The sequence below is a fragment of the Triplophysa dalaica genome, chromosome 8 (genome assembly GCF_015846415.1).
Source record: "Triplophysa dalaica isolate WHDGS20190420 chromosome 8, ASM1584641v1, whole genome shotgun sequence".
Lineage (NCBI taxonomy): Eukaryota > Metazoa > Chordata > Actinopteri > Cypriniformes > Nemacheilidae > Triplophysa > Triplophysa dalaica.
In genome coordinates, this window is record NC_079549.1 from 10,885,846 (window position 1) to 10,902,114 (window position 16,269).

Below are 16,269 nucleotides of genomic sequence, written 5' to 3' on the forward strand. Positions count from 1 at the left end.
TAACAATAGAGACCTATCTTTAGTTACTTCATGGGAAATGGTGTCGTTGAAGACCCACTTCAAGGGGTTCTTGTTCCAGATACCAAATAAAGACCAGAGAAACACTGATAGGATTGATTAAAGAAACGATGTTCAGCAGTTTGTCGTAGTAGAACAATTATATTGGGTAGACATGAGTCATTTTTCTCCATTTTTGAAACTATGCTATTGGTCATAATGGCTCTACGTGTTTGTCTGATATATTGGACCAATTTACGCAAAGCAGCAGACTTTTATTTTGACAAATCACGCTCAGATATGTTATATGCGTACTTGTAGATACGAACATAAGTGCCCTAGTTTACATCCTTTTTCCAGCTTTTGCATTATTTATTATAATGTTCATGGCAAATAGGACAATTTTATATATAGATTAAAATGTAATTTTTGGCATATTTGCTGTAAAATATTCGAGTTATATTTTAATGTGCAACCACTGTCGGGATTTTTGATGACGTTCTCAACTACAGCACATGTATTTGGTCAGAAAGCGATGGGTTCTGTATCTTTGCTGTATTTGTATCTATTTAAACAACTTACATAGTCGTTAAAAATATTTGTAATGGCTTTCATATCAAGATTACCTACTAACACCAAGATTTTAGCTTAAAAATATAAAATAAAAATCCAGAATGTATTAAGGCTAGACAAAATATTTACTGACCCAGCTGTATCACAACCTTCCATACCTAAAATTTTGTTAGAATAGGGCATACCTTAAATTCAGTACTGTTAGAAGATACATTAGTTTTACACACACTAACATAAATATGTACATTAAATTAAACCAGATTGATCGGAGTCTACACATGGAGCAGCACGTCCCAGAAATGTGGGAATTCAGTTTAAAGAGAAGGCAAACTGTTAATTGTTATGGAAACATATGTACAGTTTATTTACTGTAGTCAAAGAGGAAGTGAATCAACGAGCAGTGTTTCTCTCACTTACTAACGCACAATGCAGGAACAAAAAGAGGTAGGCCATAATAACAGCAGAATGAAAGAACTCGCCATGGTTCAACACATGGTCTTTCCAGAGAGGACAGGATGAGTCCAGCTTTACATTCCAAACTGAACTCTTTGTTTAGTTATAAATTATTTTACGTAATGTTTGTGAATAGTACAAGAACTATGTAAGCAATGGCAGATGACTTGTGTCCTAGAAATGTAATAGTGTTTCATAAGTGAACTGTTATGAGAAATACAAATGGTACACAAAGGTAAAAAAAGGATAATGTGTTTTGTACTAATCCAGGTATTTTGTTACAGATCACTCCCAATTCAGATAGCTTCAATCTGTGTGAATCCTACCGTCAATGCAGACAAAAACTAGCCCTTAAAAATGAACAATTTTGCCCAAAACGTATACATTCTTTGACTTTCTCAAATGCAGTGGATTCCGGTTGTCTGATTTAGAAACCACACCATAGTTAACAATTTTTTAAGATTCAAAGACATAAAAAGTAAAGACTGCATTTCTGTAGGACCCTTCAATCACATTTAGGTACAGTCTTGTCACAGTCCCACAAGTAAAAAGAAGTGAGTCCAAAACTGCTTATTCATTCATTCATTCATTCATTCACCCTCCCACTCATTCATTTATTCATTCATTCACTCTTCACAAGCAATGTCGACATCGAACAATGTGTGGTCGGGTTAAACACACAAAACTTAAAACAAAACGGATAAATCTAAGGTGATAAATTATTCAATTTAAAAGGAAAAAATAAAAAGGAACACTTTCAAACAAGATTTACAAATGACCCTTATATGCGAGCCCAATTTTTCACATTTTATGCTGACCTTCTGTGAGATGCAGCTGAACTCCAAAATGTGTTGGACATAGTCACAGAACCTCCAGAAACTTATTCAACACTTGCAACACATAATAGAGCAGAGCAGATATTGAATGTCACTCTGAATTTCTTAAAGACCTTTTAGTATCTTCAGTCTTTTAACACGGTAAAACAAATACATTACTAAACTTAAACAGTCTTCTTCTCAGCATGTTATGACACGGTTTAGAAGTGTGTGAAAAATCTTGTGGAGAGGCAGGGCTTCTGCAGTGACCTTCGACCTGGAAGGAATGACTGTGGCATCACTGCAGCTGGACTCTGTATGCACAAATGAGGAGTTTAACCTGTAAATAAAGAAATGTACATTCCCCGGTTAAAAAAAAACTGAAATAGATGATAAAGAATGCTTGTCTACAAAGGAAGTAAATACATTTTTAAAGGGGATACTTCAGCCAAGAAACAAAATTCCCCATGGTTTACTCAACCTCAAGGCATCCTAACTGAATATGACTGTCTTCTTGTAGAATAATGCAGTCAGAGTTATAATACCACATATTTTTTTCTTCAGAGCGGTAGTTTTCAAAGCTCCAAAAATTGTATCCATCGATCAGAGAATTGCTCGACACGGCTCTGTGGTCTTAACAAAGGTCTTCTGAAGCGATTCGATGTGTTTGTTTAAGAGAAATATCCATATTGACGATAATGTCTAACCTCTGTTATCCTTCGGCTGCGCATAAACCAGAGGCTTGTTTTTCCGGCAAATGACGCAGGCATGTCTTAAGTTCCAGTGACGAACACAGTATTTTTCATTTTGTTCCAATAGGATACCGTCTCCTCTGTGCGGGAGCCTTTGTGACCGTCATTTGCCGGTAAATCAAGCCTTTGGTTCATGTGAGTTAGACTTCAACGATACCACTTGGAAGAAAAAAGATACGCGGTATTATAACGTATTATAAATGTCCGACTGCATAATTCTTCAAGAAGAAAGTTAGGGTAAATGTCATATTCAGTTAGGATGCCTTGAGGCTGAGTAAAACATGGGTGAAAATGTGTCTTGGCTTAAGTATCCCCTTTAAGACAAATTATTAATATATTCACTGTGGCACTTCTAAAAACCTCAACATTGTGTGGATGGAAAGCACTGAAACAGCTTCACGATTTTCCGTTAACTGTTCAGATCCCTTGTACTGCAGAGAACAGCTCCTTCATTGGTTTGCTTTTCTCCAATATTATTTCACATTTTAGTTAAAATTTGAACTATTGTAATAGTTACATTCAATTCTAGTATTGATAGTAATGCTAACTACCCCTCTTGTTTTATATATGTATGTGTGAAGTGCGTTTGTCGTTGTGCTCGTTTCAGTGTGACGTTAATCAATGGTGCACACCTATTTCACTTAGTCTATTTTGCGAGTGAAACTTGCTATCTGGCTGCCTTGAGTCCATATAACTAAATAACTGTTAAGCCTGTTTTTTAAACATGCCATCTGGCTGTTCTGAGTGTCACAGTTTAACATGCTACACAGGACATGAACTTCATCCCCAGAGTTTATTTCTGATTTTTTTTTCTGAGTGAAGCTGTGACGTGAAGCTATCAAATGCACACTAAAAATAACCATCTTCCGACGACCTGCCAAAATAAAAGTCTGATTAACTACAGTAGTTTACTGTGGAAAAGTATATTACTATTTTATAGTAAAAAAACTGTCTAATTTAGTTAAACTAAATGCATCATGCATAAGCAAGTTAGTTGTTTACCTTTAAAACAATTTTTTCTATTTTATTTATGTTTCTTATCTTTGCATTTGTATTATATTGCATTATAAATGTAATATAGCAACGTACTAAATGGGTTTAATTTTCACAGATATTAATGCATGCAATTTTGGCAATAAAATTTTCATTTTTCTACAAAGGAAATAAATTGTTCATTTTAAGAGACCTGACTTATTTTCTCATGTATATTTAGTATTGCTCTTTAATAAAGAAAAATAATGTATTATTTAAAAACCTCGACTAATCAATGCAGAGATCGATTAGATCGATTTGTAGGAAACTCGATTAGTAAAATATTTGATATACGGGGCTATTGGGGACCTATATCATTTCATTAAGAAGTTTCTATTCGTCTTGTCCCACATTTTACCTTAGCTGTTGGTGACTCTGCAAGACGGATGAACATTTTGTTGACTCCTTGAACGGGACTGAAAGAGTAGATGAAATGGCTGTCCTGCAGGGGGAGCAAGACACAAGAGTGTTAAAGGTTGCTACATGCCCATCAAATTAAAAAAAAAGATTGTAAAATAGTTTTACCAAGAAGATGGGCAGCTGGAACTTGTCATTCAGGACGACTGCATGAACACTACACGGCCCGCAGAGTCTAGCTGTGATCTCATTTAGAAAGTTTGCATGAAAGATAAAAAGCAGAATGCCAGATCCTGAAACACAAAACATGTAAATGTCAAAGTTCTTTACTACATAAACCCTGGCACCAAATTGCATTTGCATTTACTTATATTTCACCTTCTCCGGGTGTGGGTTGAGGGGGTTTGTAGTTAAACTCCAGTGAGAAGTCTGGTCCCTCGCACAGTCTGTGGCAAGCCAGAGGAAACACGGGTTCCAGCAGGGCCAGCCGAGTTTCAAAAAAGGCTCTGATTGTCTCCTCCGCCACTGTCGATAATCTGTTAGATAAATGTTTTTACAAAATCCTTCTATGTTGGGTGTCCTATTTGGTGTTAAACATAATGCAACAATGGAGCACTCACGTTTGCATGTGGTCTTTGATGAGATCATAAACTATCACGTTGTTGCTAATTTTGGCATAGTACAAGGCAGTGCTCTTATGTTTAGACATGATGTTGCAGTCTGCCCCATATTCCAGCAGGAGGCGAACTACATCTGCATTTCCCCTCTTACAAGCCTTATGAAGAAAACAATACGAGTTCAGTATGTTACTGTTACAATAGCATTTAACATCAGTTTCTGCTCTTAGAGTTCGAGTTCACAGATCAATCTCTAAATAACAACCTATATCTTACTTTCATAAGAGCTGTCTCCCCACCAAGTGTTTGGGCATTTACGGAAGCACCTGCCTCCAGGAGAATAGCCACTGTCGTCAAGAAGTTCTGCATTAGAGAGGGTATATTATTAAATAGGTTGTTGTGGGATTGTGTACTATAACAAGAAAGTTCTTTAGAATTACTGATCACATTTTTCAATTTGTTATATTCGTCTTTAGGATTGATGATGTTCAGCACCTTTTCTGCAGCATGCATCAGGGCTGTGGTGCCGTTCTTCTGCCGGGCATTGACCTTCACACCTTTCTTAATGAGTAGCCTGAGGATGTCATCCTGACCACCTGCAGCGGCCAGCAGCATTAAAGACATACCGCTAGAATCCTGCAGGGGGCAGCACAAACAAGACATTCATATGACATCCCCTCCCACACAGCATCAAGGCCAGTACAGACACAAAAATCTTGCTCAGGGAATGAAGATTAACTGAGAGGTTCAAAGATAAACTGCACCATGACCTCTGATAAGACACTTCAGTACAAACAGAATGCAGGAGATAAGAAAGAGAAATATGAAGCACACCTCCTGATCCAGATTGTAGTCCTCTTTGGAACTAAGTGCACGTTTTACCGACAGGTAATTCCCATTTTTCACTGCTTCTCGCAGCTCAGCTGAATGAATGATAAAAAAAGAGCAAATGAAAATAGTCTCCAATAACAGATTGATGATTTTTCATGTTTTGTATGTGTGTGTACCACTCACTGGGGGTTAAGGATAGTGGAGAGAGATTCTCATCTTCTCCATTCAAGTGTTTCTGAAAGTCCTCCAGTGTCATCCAGTCCAGTTTGAGCTCCACCCCAAGATTAAGAGAAGGCGGTGCCCGGTCTGCAAATTGAGACACAGTTGTGACAGTCAGTGATTGGAATAGGACCTGCTAGTTTGATCTTGTGATAGTCACAAACGCATACATTTTTATGTAGTATAGAAGTCCGAATTGTGTTAATCAAAAAGAACCAAACTTAAGTAAAACCAGACAAAGTAAAGACCTCATTTAAAGGGCCAGTTCATTTACTGAACGTCAAGTTGTTCTAAATCTGTATAGATTTCTTTGTTCTGATGATGGAAAGGATTTGAAAAGGATGCTTATAACCAAACAGTTCTTGGGCACTATTGGCAACCATAGTAGGAAAAAAAATGATGTATAAATATCTTTGTTCTGCTGAAAACAAATTAAGATATTTCGTAGTAAAAGTAGGAAAGCAAACAGCACTCAGCATTGTAATTTTTCCTACTATGATAGTCAATGGTGTCCCTTTAAGTTATAAATACAAACCAGGAGTTTTGTCTGAGCGTTCCGTGGGCTCTTGAGGGTCCTGATTGTCATCGCATGTAGTGAAGAGCCGCGATTCACTGTCCTCCCTTTTTCTCCTTCTCTTGTCTTTCCATCTGGAGTCTTCTGTGGAGTCTGGAGATGCCATCGGTTCAGCCATGGACTTCCGTTCCAGACGTTCCTGCCGGGCCTCCTCAGCAAGTCTCTGCGCCTCCTCCAACCTTGCTTTCCTCTCCCGCTGGGCTTCCTCTATCCTCTCCTTCTTCTTCCTTTCCTCTTCTTCAATCCGTTCTTTCCTCTTTCTTTCCTCTTCTTCCATCTTTTCTTTCCTCCTCCTTTGCTCCACCTCTCTCTGTTCCCGTAGTAATTCTTCCTTTGTCTTTGGGAGTGGCTCATCTGATTTGTCGCTTTTGTCTGTTTCGAACGTCCCTTTCTCATCTGTCTCCATAGGAATGGGACTCTGACCGGATCGTGCTGCTGTGAGGGAAGGAGAACATTGTGGTCATTAAGGTTATCTTACAAATGAAAACATTTCAGTGAGGTTTAACCAAGAAAATCACCATCTTTTGACTTGTCGGACTTCTCTGATTCTGGTTTGCGTCCAGGAGATTGCTTTGACACTTTTGCTTTCTTGTCAATTTTCCCCGTGGCCTGTATGGAACAAGTTTCCAAATGTCAAATCAAATCAATATTTAAAACAACTGCAAGTGCCAAAGAAAAGGCCTTTGTACCTTTGGAGCAGCATTCTTGGTCTGTTCTGCTGGTCTCCTTGGTGCACGATCTTTCGCCTCACAGTTCAGCAAGAACTTTTCAAACAGGTTAGTGGAGGCACCTCCCTTCTCCCCGCCTTCCTCTTTTGGCTCCTCCTCTTTTGGCTTGGTGGGGGCTGTTGATGATGTCGAGGAAGAAGAGGAAGATGCAGATGGGAGCTTTTGAGATGGTGGGGCTGCATCCTGACCTTTGCTTTTGACTTTCAATTTGGCTGCCGACGATGTGGCCCCAGTATCGCTGGAGTCAGGCTCCTCCTCGCTGCGAGAAGATTTGCTGGTGCTCTTGCTGCTAGTTATACTCTTGAGCTTGTTTAAACCACTCTCTTTGAGAGTGGCCGTCGACAGCTCTGCTTTCTTATGTTTCTTCTCCTGAAGGTCCTTGAAACCTTGCATCTTAGTGTCAGACTTCACTTTCTTCTGCTTGGCCTGTTTGGAATCGCCCCCGCTCTCACTTCGAGTGGGTTTGTCCACGGGCTTGACTGTCGTGATTTTGGGAGAATCATAAGGGGCTTCTGTGTTCGTCGTATCATCAGTGTGGGTCTCGGACGGTGCGTCGCTTTTATCACCCTCATCGTCCGAGGACTCAATCTCCTTTTTTGACTTGACCTTCTTTTTCTTGCGCTCCTCTACAGTGTCTTTCTTTGTCATTCCTCTATCTTTCACCTTAGCGTCCTTCTTTTGTTTCTTAATGGTAACTGGGCCATCATCTTCATCGGATTCAATGAGCCTCTTCTTCTGCTCTTTTTTCGAAGGTGCGGGTGAGGAATGTCTGCTCTCATCCTCTTCTTCAGACTCGGAGCTGGCAGAGGTTTGTCATCTCTCCATTTCTCCTTCTTCTTTTTCTTTTTTTCCTTTGCTGGCATCTCATCCTCAGATTCATCCAATTTCTTATTTTTCTTTTTCTTCTGTGGAGATGATTCTTTGGGTTTGTCTTTATCGCTCTCACTCTCAGAGTCAGCGTCAAACAAATCACTCTTCATGGGCAGCTTCTAGTTGTAATATTTACAAACAATTAATCAAGTAACCCAAATATTTTACCATCCGTTCAAAAAAAGGGCCCAGTTTCACAGACAGGGCTTATTAAGGCTAGTCCTAGACTAAAATGAATGTTTGAGCTACACTAAAATATATCATAGCCATGGTTTTGTCTCAGTTTGCACACCAGTAATATGTTTTCTAAAGTAGGGATGCATTGAATTTTCGGCAACCGAATAAGTCGAATGGCCTAATCAATTTTACCGAACATTACATGTGATTTGATCAAGCAGCAACCAGCACGCAGAGAGAGAGAGAGAGAGAGAGAGAGGGGGGGGGGGGGGAGAATTTCTGGATGAAAGTGTCTTTACATGTCGGTAACTTGTGTTCTTCAGACTGGAGAGGGCGGTCTGACAGTAGCCCAACTGCTCGCGACATCCTTTGACATCATACAGTGGTCCCTGAACTAAACAACTTGTCAAAGTATGTTCTGTGCATACTTTGGAGGAGAGACGTGATCTGAAATGGTTGTCAGTCAGAATTGCTTGCATGGAAGTTGCAGTGTAGCCTACAATTATCCAACAGTTTTCGTTTATTCATATTCTTACCATATAATGTTGAATGACACTTTTAAATGAATTGTTTTGTTGTCAGTTATAGGCCTAAAATTTTTCAGGAAAGGAGAGGGCTCCATTTTGTTCTAATTTATATTGTATTATATTGAAAATCAAGATCAAATATAAAAAGCTCATCTTAACCACTCAAGTTTATGCAATAGTAAAAATATGTCTAAATAAATAGAAGAAATACGAAAAAGGCATGTTTCTGTATTCAAAGCGTTTCATTTTTATTCGGTTTCGGTCAAGAATTTTCATTTCGGCCTAGTCCTGGCTTAAGCTAAGTCTTGTCTGTGGAACCAGGGCTAGATTTAACAATAAATATAACAAATAATATAATAAACTAGAACTAAAATAAATGGAACATACAGAAGACAAAATCTACTAAATTGAATTGAAAAAAAAAAAATGTACAAAAAGAAAAAGCGTGGTAAATCTTAAGAGTCTCACCATGCCACTATCTTTCTTTGCCTTTATCTCAGCCAAGTTCTTCTTGTAGGCCAGCAGCACCTCCCTGCAGTCGTCCAGGTGTGCCTCGGGCTCCCAGGTGTCTTCGTCCGACGAATAGTTCTTCCATCGCACCCGATACTGCACCTCTCCCTAAAAACAAGTCAAAGCTCAATAAGCATGGCCTGCTACGGGTCTATCTCCATATCTCCAGAAGCAGTGAAGGTAATGTTTGTTTAAACAGACACTTTAAACAATCCTCACGGCTATGATTCTTGCCAGATGTTAATAATCAAGGCTCTTGAGTGCGAACAATTTGGTCGCAAAAGCGACCTCATTATTCAATGGTGCGACTAAAAATAATCGGTGCGACCAGCCGTTCGAGGGAGAAAAAAAGACTCTGCAACTCTGAAATTCTACCTGTGATTTAACAACAGACACACATCAGGCCCATATCGTGTTCTAAACCAATCAGAGATAGTGAAGGGCGGACCCCACCTCTGATTCGCCGTGGTCCAGATATTCCTGTACGTGTGTACCAGAGGTAGCGTTGACCGAAAATTATCTGTCATTGACAGATTTTTTTTACCAACGACGGGAAAATCTGAAGGCTGTCCGTCATTTTTGCGGATTACAAAGACGGCAATCTGTAAATCCCCGTTTCCCTTCAGGGTGATGTGCTCGCAAAGCGACCTGCGTGTTTTCACCTGTCATTGTTACTGACTAGACATATGTGATGCGATCGGGGAAAACCCGTCGGATGTCACGCTGTTTTGCGGGAAAGACAATTTACCTATCAAAGTAAACCACATAACATGAAGAATGAAGGAGTATCAATGCACATTTCCCGCCAGTCCTGTGTAAACTAAGGCATGCAAAGTTATTTTATACCATGTTTTCGTGAGATGACAGAGCTCCCAGTCTGCAGCACCAGGAGTTATCCCTGTTCCGCTGCTCTTGCGAGCCGGACCGATCGCAAAACATACAAGAGATGATCAAAAGTCCAGACACTATGCACATGATAAACAACGTAAACAACTGCTTATTAGTTGTTGTCCGTAATGTTTGTTATTTTCCTTGTGTAGTGATAATGGCAGAGCTCTCTTTCTTTAAGTGTGCCCTGCACCATTTTCCTTACTTTCGTTTTATTCAAACGGTTTGTACAGTATTTTTATAGACTTCAACACTAGGAAATGTTTTTTTATTAAATTGTTATTACTCTTACCCCTGTAAAGAGACTTTTACTTGTGATACTGGACCGTTGTGCTTTTATTTTCATGACTTAACTTTAAACACGTTTTACTCCAAATTCCGTTCCTGAAAATCATAGTGCTTCAGCCGACCTCAGCCATAACTTTAGTTACATTCACAAGGTATGAGCAAAATAAAAACTGATTTGGAAAGGGCTGGAATATGGTATCAAAAACTGTTATAGCCTATATAAATTTGCACCATGTGTTGGGTTTTCCCAGATCTAATCACATATGAACATAAACATTAAAAGATTAAATATATAAACGAATATAAATAACAACGGCTTTATTGGGCATACGGTTGTATTAAAATACAATGAAGTTCTGAGATGCAATTACAGCGTGATGACGTCACAAACATACTCATCACCTTGCACCATAGTGACGGGTAATAATAAATTATGATGGATTTTTTACGAGCCTGTTTTGAAGGACAATAAAAAAAAGTCTAACCCAACCTCTGGTGTGTACGTTTGAAAAATGCATGTAATGCAGTCAGACAGAGAGAGGCGAGTAGCCTGATGCCGTCAGTTAAAAAGAGTGGCTGTAGCAGCGGACGATGAGAGAAGATAAAAAGAACAATTGACAACTTTTTCGTGAATAATGTTAAGTTAAGGTCTGATCCGTCCGAAAATCACAAGCAATGCTCTGACACGGAGCCATCAAGCTCCCAGGTTATGTCAAGCCCTGGTCCATTTATCTTGAGATCTTTAAATTTCAGTTCAGTGAAGTACTTTACCCCAACACTTTTTCAGTAAGTTACCTTTCTTGTATATTTGTGCTTCAAATAAAGAACTTTGTGTTGACCAGATTGTTAGTTAATCGTTTAAAAGCAAATTTTGCCTATATGGACAAAAAAAGTGAACTGGTAAAACCAGATCAATGCGATTCGGTCGAAAATTTGGTGCAAATAAAAAAGTTAGGCCACCAGTGCAAAAAGCAAGTCTAGAGCCCTGATAATAATCAGCAAGTAGATCAGATAACCACAAGTACTTCTTTATTTGTTTGGAACAGTTCTCTCTTACTATAAAAACAAGCTCATGCATTAAAGAGAAAATTCAAATAACAAACTATGAAATCAATCACATATCCTGCGGTGTGGGATGTCTGCATCACATGATCACCAGTACTTTGCATGTGAGCATGAGAAGGTGATGTTTATACCAGGCATTTAGGCAGTCATTAATGCTTAACAGACACATCCCAAGCGCCACAGGTTCGTTTCAAAGGGGAAGTTCATTATCCAGTGTGTTGCTTAGTAACAAACACAACGGATCCCCTGTTCCTCTTATTTCCTGCGATTATGGAGGATTAATAATAGCAGGGAACCAAAGCCAAATAATACATGTTAATCTGAATCGACATGGTTGATGGACTCTCTTTCCTGAAAGCTGTGTCAACTCTCTCGTCTCCTCATAACATTCCATCTACTGCTTTCACAACACTGACAGGCAAAACTGAAAAAAAAATGTTTGGCTGTTGTATGTAATCCCCCATCTATCTGTATGAGACAATCATACAGAGTGCCAGAGATGTGATTGTAGTGGTAGTGTTCTGTAAAACTTCCTTTTGCGCAGTAACAAACAGCAGTTTGAAGCGGTTAATTACTGTATGTATGTAAACAAGCCTTAAAGATATGACTGTCTTGTGTCTGCCAAAGCCAAGGAGGCTAGTAAACACAGGCTGTCAGTTGATCTCCAAATGTTTGCTGCTGGCTCACAGTCATCATGGGTCTAATGTCGTATTTAGAATGAATGGAGATAAAAATGCTTGGATAACGTCATGACCGATGCTGAGGGAGATGCGAACACTTCTCCTTTGATATATATTTTATATTTGTTTATCTTTTTAGTGGTGTCAGAAATCAACCTTGGGCAAATCGTCCTGAAACTAACAAAACTGCAAATGTCTCCGCTTTTATTCTATGAAACATGACTAAATATAGTGATTGGTTAAACACATATGCAGGCACTGAAACATTCTGTAACTGACAAATATCTATACTTGTTTAGTTGACAAATATAGCAAAAATAAATAATAATAATATAATAATACATTGTTTTATATTATTAATATTTATTAAGAGAGTATTCCTTCACTGCTCTCACACTATAGGACACATTAGCGGTTTATTTGACAACTACCCACTTGCGTGTCGTTAAATGTCTTACTAAAATGTTTTAATGTGCAAGTTAACTTTTTTTAGATGAAAATGCTTAACATGAAGAACACAACTCCTCACACTTACTAGTAACATGAACACAGTAATGGTAGACAGAGAGCTCTTTCTAAAATGGATAATATAGTTTTACATGTATTATTTACACAGTTGCTTTTATATTTAGTGACTTAACAATATATTAACACACATACCTGATCAATTTAAACCAACCTAAATGAATAGCTAATTCTTTTTTTTTTATATGGTTATATACATTTTCGGGACAAATATTGCAACCTAAACTAGACTCCAGCTCAAAGGGTACATAGATGGACTATGGGACTTAACATATGCTCTCTGAGCTATATGTCCTATAAACACTGGCCGCTTTAATACACTTAAAGACTTATTGTTGATCTCACCCACTTGCAGCTTCAGTTGCAACACAGTTAAAGCTGGAATAATAGGATAATCTGTGATTTGTTTTATAGTCATTCAACTATTATATTCTCCTGTCGCTATCGTTTTGATATTTAACTGAACTCCTCTCAACCCATTTCCTTCAAAAGTACTTCCTTTTTTCTCTAACAGACCTTTTGTTTCTACACCAGTCGTCGGCTTCTTTTGACAGAGGATTCACAGACAAACACACTCATGCTAGATGAGGCAATGCTGAAGGCATCCTCACCAAAATTAACTAAAGCAACCCGGCACTGATCGTGATCTGTCAACCTCATATAGTAAGACAGCTGGAGCAATGCAGAAAAAAAACCTAGCTTTTTAAGTAGGACAACGACTCCCAGAATTCATTTAGTCAGCATTTCACATCTGCTGGGGCAACCTGGTATCTAAAGACGTGAAGGTGATGTCAGCTGGCTGTAATTTGATATAACCCCCACACACTCAGTCTGTTAGAGCCCAAGAGGCCTTTAAATGACGCTTCTAGAAAGAAAGAGGTAAACAAAAGCTAGGAACCCACCTTTCCCCTCCAAAACACACAGCTTTTGTCCAAAGGCCTGCCTAAAATGGCTACCCAGCCTACAAAAACAATGTCCATGGCCTTCTGCAATACTTAAAGATTATTTAAATGACCGCGTGATTGCGGTTTCCATTTAAAAACAAACTATCTCTCAATCTATAACACAAATTGCTGAATTATTGCTAAGTATTCTTGTCAATACGATCACACATGAAGGATTAGCATAACAATATTTATTCCCACTATTGGTGGATGTTGACAAGTTGGTGATCCGGTCACCATGACAATGCTGAACCAATCATTGGTTAAAGCTCAATGTGCAAGTGCACAAAGGTGCTCTCTGCAGTTAATTTCAACACGAGGTTTAATTTTTGTGTTGCTTCTTTTTAAAGATAAACAGGAAATTTTCAGTTTCAATTAATAATCAAATGACTAGGTTGTTACTGTAAGTGAAATGCAAGGAAAGAAAGAAGTAAGGGCCAGACAGTGTTCGTTCTGTTTTTGTTCCAAATTGTTCTCTTAATATTGGGGGTGGGAGGGAACTATCTTTTTATAAAGTTTTAAATTATAAAGTAAAGATGTGGTTTTGTATTATAAATGTAAATATGTAAAATTGTATGAAAGCAGCATTTTTATCTTTATGCTAAAAAAACATAAAAGTATTAACAATGTTTGCTTCAACTTAACTTTAAATACTTAAGAAGATTTAATTTAAAAAGCACTTTTGATACTTAAGTACAATATTTAACTGTAACTTTAAAGGAGTGGTTTCCCGGACAGGTATTAGGATATTTTAGTTGTTTTTAAAAACACACTTTACAAAAAAACATCACTGGTGGGTATCTTGAAACGAAACAATTGCACTGATATATTTTCAGATGTGTTAGTGCAAGTTGTTGTCGATTATGAAAATACAATACACCTCTCTTACATTTAAGTAAGTCTGGGAATAGGCTTAAACCCTGTCCGGGAAATTGCCCCTAAGACTTGTACTCAAGTAATATTCTTAAAGGTTACATTTACTTAAACCAAAGTAATTTTCTGGCAAGATATTTGTAGTTTTACTCAAGTATTGCTTGGAAGTACTTCAAACACTACTGATTTACAGCAGCTAACGTGGATATTTTACATTTATTCATTTAGCAGACGCTTTTATCCAAAGCGATTTACAGTTGAGGGAAACAATGGAAGCAATTGAACCACAAAGAAAACAAAATGCATAAGTGCAATAAAAAACTGGTCTCATATAGCTTACCACAGTGTACAGAGCTTACGTTAAGTGTTTTATATATATATATATATATAGTCACTTTATTTGTCTGTCACAATAGATGTCCATAGATGTATAACCACGTTCGTTTCTCAATTTTCTTTGCCCGTCACGTGCATACAAACATATGATGTAAGCAACGGACACATAACGTTATAAAGCTTTTATTAAATCACTGCTGCTGTCAACGATATGTCCCTCAAGATATGAAACCGCTGTGTGTTCAGCATTCACTTGAGATAGCGGGTGTTAACAAATGTTATGTAAATATACTGCATGTTGTTGTTATGTGCACAACAAGGACATTTTTAGGGCGTTTTAAAATGAATTTGTTTCCCCAGCTGCCTGGTCAATGCACAAACTGGGCGGTGAGCTCTAACCGTCAGAAAGTTGCGACGACTCTTCACACACTCTCTGCAAGGATATTTGATGTTTAAAAGGGAAAAAGTCGTGAAATTTCACACAAAAAAAGCATTTCTCCCGCTTTTATCCCGTTTGTTTAGCGGTTAACGTTATATACAGTATTTAGACAGGGTTGTGATGCTAGATGCTACGTCGCTAACAAGATGGCATCCAAAGCGCGAGCCACACACACTCACCTCCTCCACCCTCGTGTCAATAATCCTCTCCACTTCATAAACATCTTCTTCTTCCTGATCGCTTTCTCCACCTTCTGCTCTCTCGGCTCCGGTGGCCATTTTTACTTCAACGAGAGAAATCTTCACGCTATGCACTGATACACTACGTGTGAGCCAGCAACATGAAGGCCATTCAGTAACCGAACTACTGCAGGAGCGCGCGCGCGGACACAAAACACAGCTCTGTGGTTGATAGTAGTACTACAAACAGCAGCAGGGGGAGGACCCTTTGGGTTTGTGTGTGGATGGTGTACCTACTCCCTCCTCAGTAGTAAAACATTAGATCGTCTACATTGTTTCCCCCTCTTTCTAATAAACATATGAAATGACGCTTATTTTGAATATGTAAGAAGTCAAAACGAGGAGTTCGGCGAAAGGGAGTCTGACAAGTCCCCACGTGTGAACGGTGACGCATGTCAGTTGATGATGTCATCGTTCCCCTCTGCTAAATTTATTTCAGGCCAAAATAAATTCCTTTAAAAAAATTCGTGACAACTGCTATGCGTTTATAACAGCATGATCTTTAACAAATTTAAATGATATTTGTAAATGGGAATAATTTTAAAATGAAGTTCTATGTATACACAAGCCAGCAGCCATATCACCCTGTAGCGCAAGACTGGTAACCCACTGGAGCTAAGCAGGGCTGAGCTGCTGGGAGAGCTAGGTTGCTGCTGGAAGAGATGTTTGTAAGTCCAGCAGGGTGTGCTCACCTAATACCCCAGTATAGTGACGGGGACAATATACTGTCAAAACGCGCCGTACTTCGGATGAGACGTTAAACCGAGCTACTGACTCTCTGTGGTCATTAAGAATCCCAGGATGTCCTTTGAATAAGAGTAGGGGTGTAACCCCGGCATCCTGGCCAAATTCGCCCATTCGCCTCTAATCATCATGGCCTCCTATTCATACCCATAATGTACAAATTGGCTCCGAAACTCTGTCTCTTCTCCACCAATAAGATAGTGTGAGGTGGGCGGT

The 16,269-nt window shown here is 38.7% G+C and overlaps 1 protein-coding gene across 1 annotated transcript; it reads right to left on the reverse strand.

Annotated features, from left to right (window-relative positions):
- Window positions 1-907: 907 nt before the first annotated feature.
- Window positions 908-15,609, reverse strand: mphosph8 (M-phase phosphoprotein 8). The gene is given in 15 exon segments (XM_056755717.1): window positions 908-2,178; window positions 3,981-4,064; window positions 4,148-4,272; window positions 4,358-4,515; window positions 4,600-4,754; window positions 4,873-4,959; window positions 5,092-5,232; window positions 5,431-5,519; window positions 5,611-5,733; window positions 6,182-6,655; window positions 6,739-6,829; window positions 6,910-7,748; window positions 7,751-7,934; window positions 8,991-9,140; window positions 15,250-15,609. Coding segments are annotated over 15 exon segments (2,841 nt in total). The 5' UTR covers window positions 15,349-15,609; the 3' UTR covers window positions 908-2,136.
- Window positions 15,610-16,269: the final 660 nt, after the last annotated feature.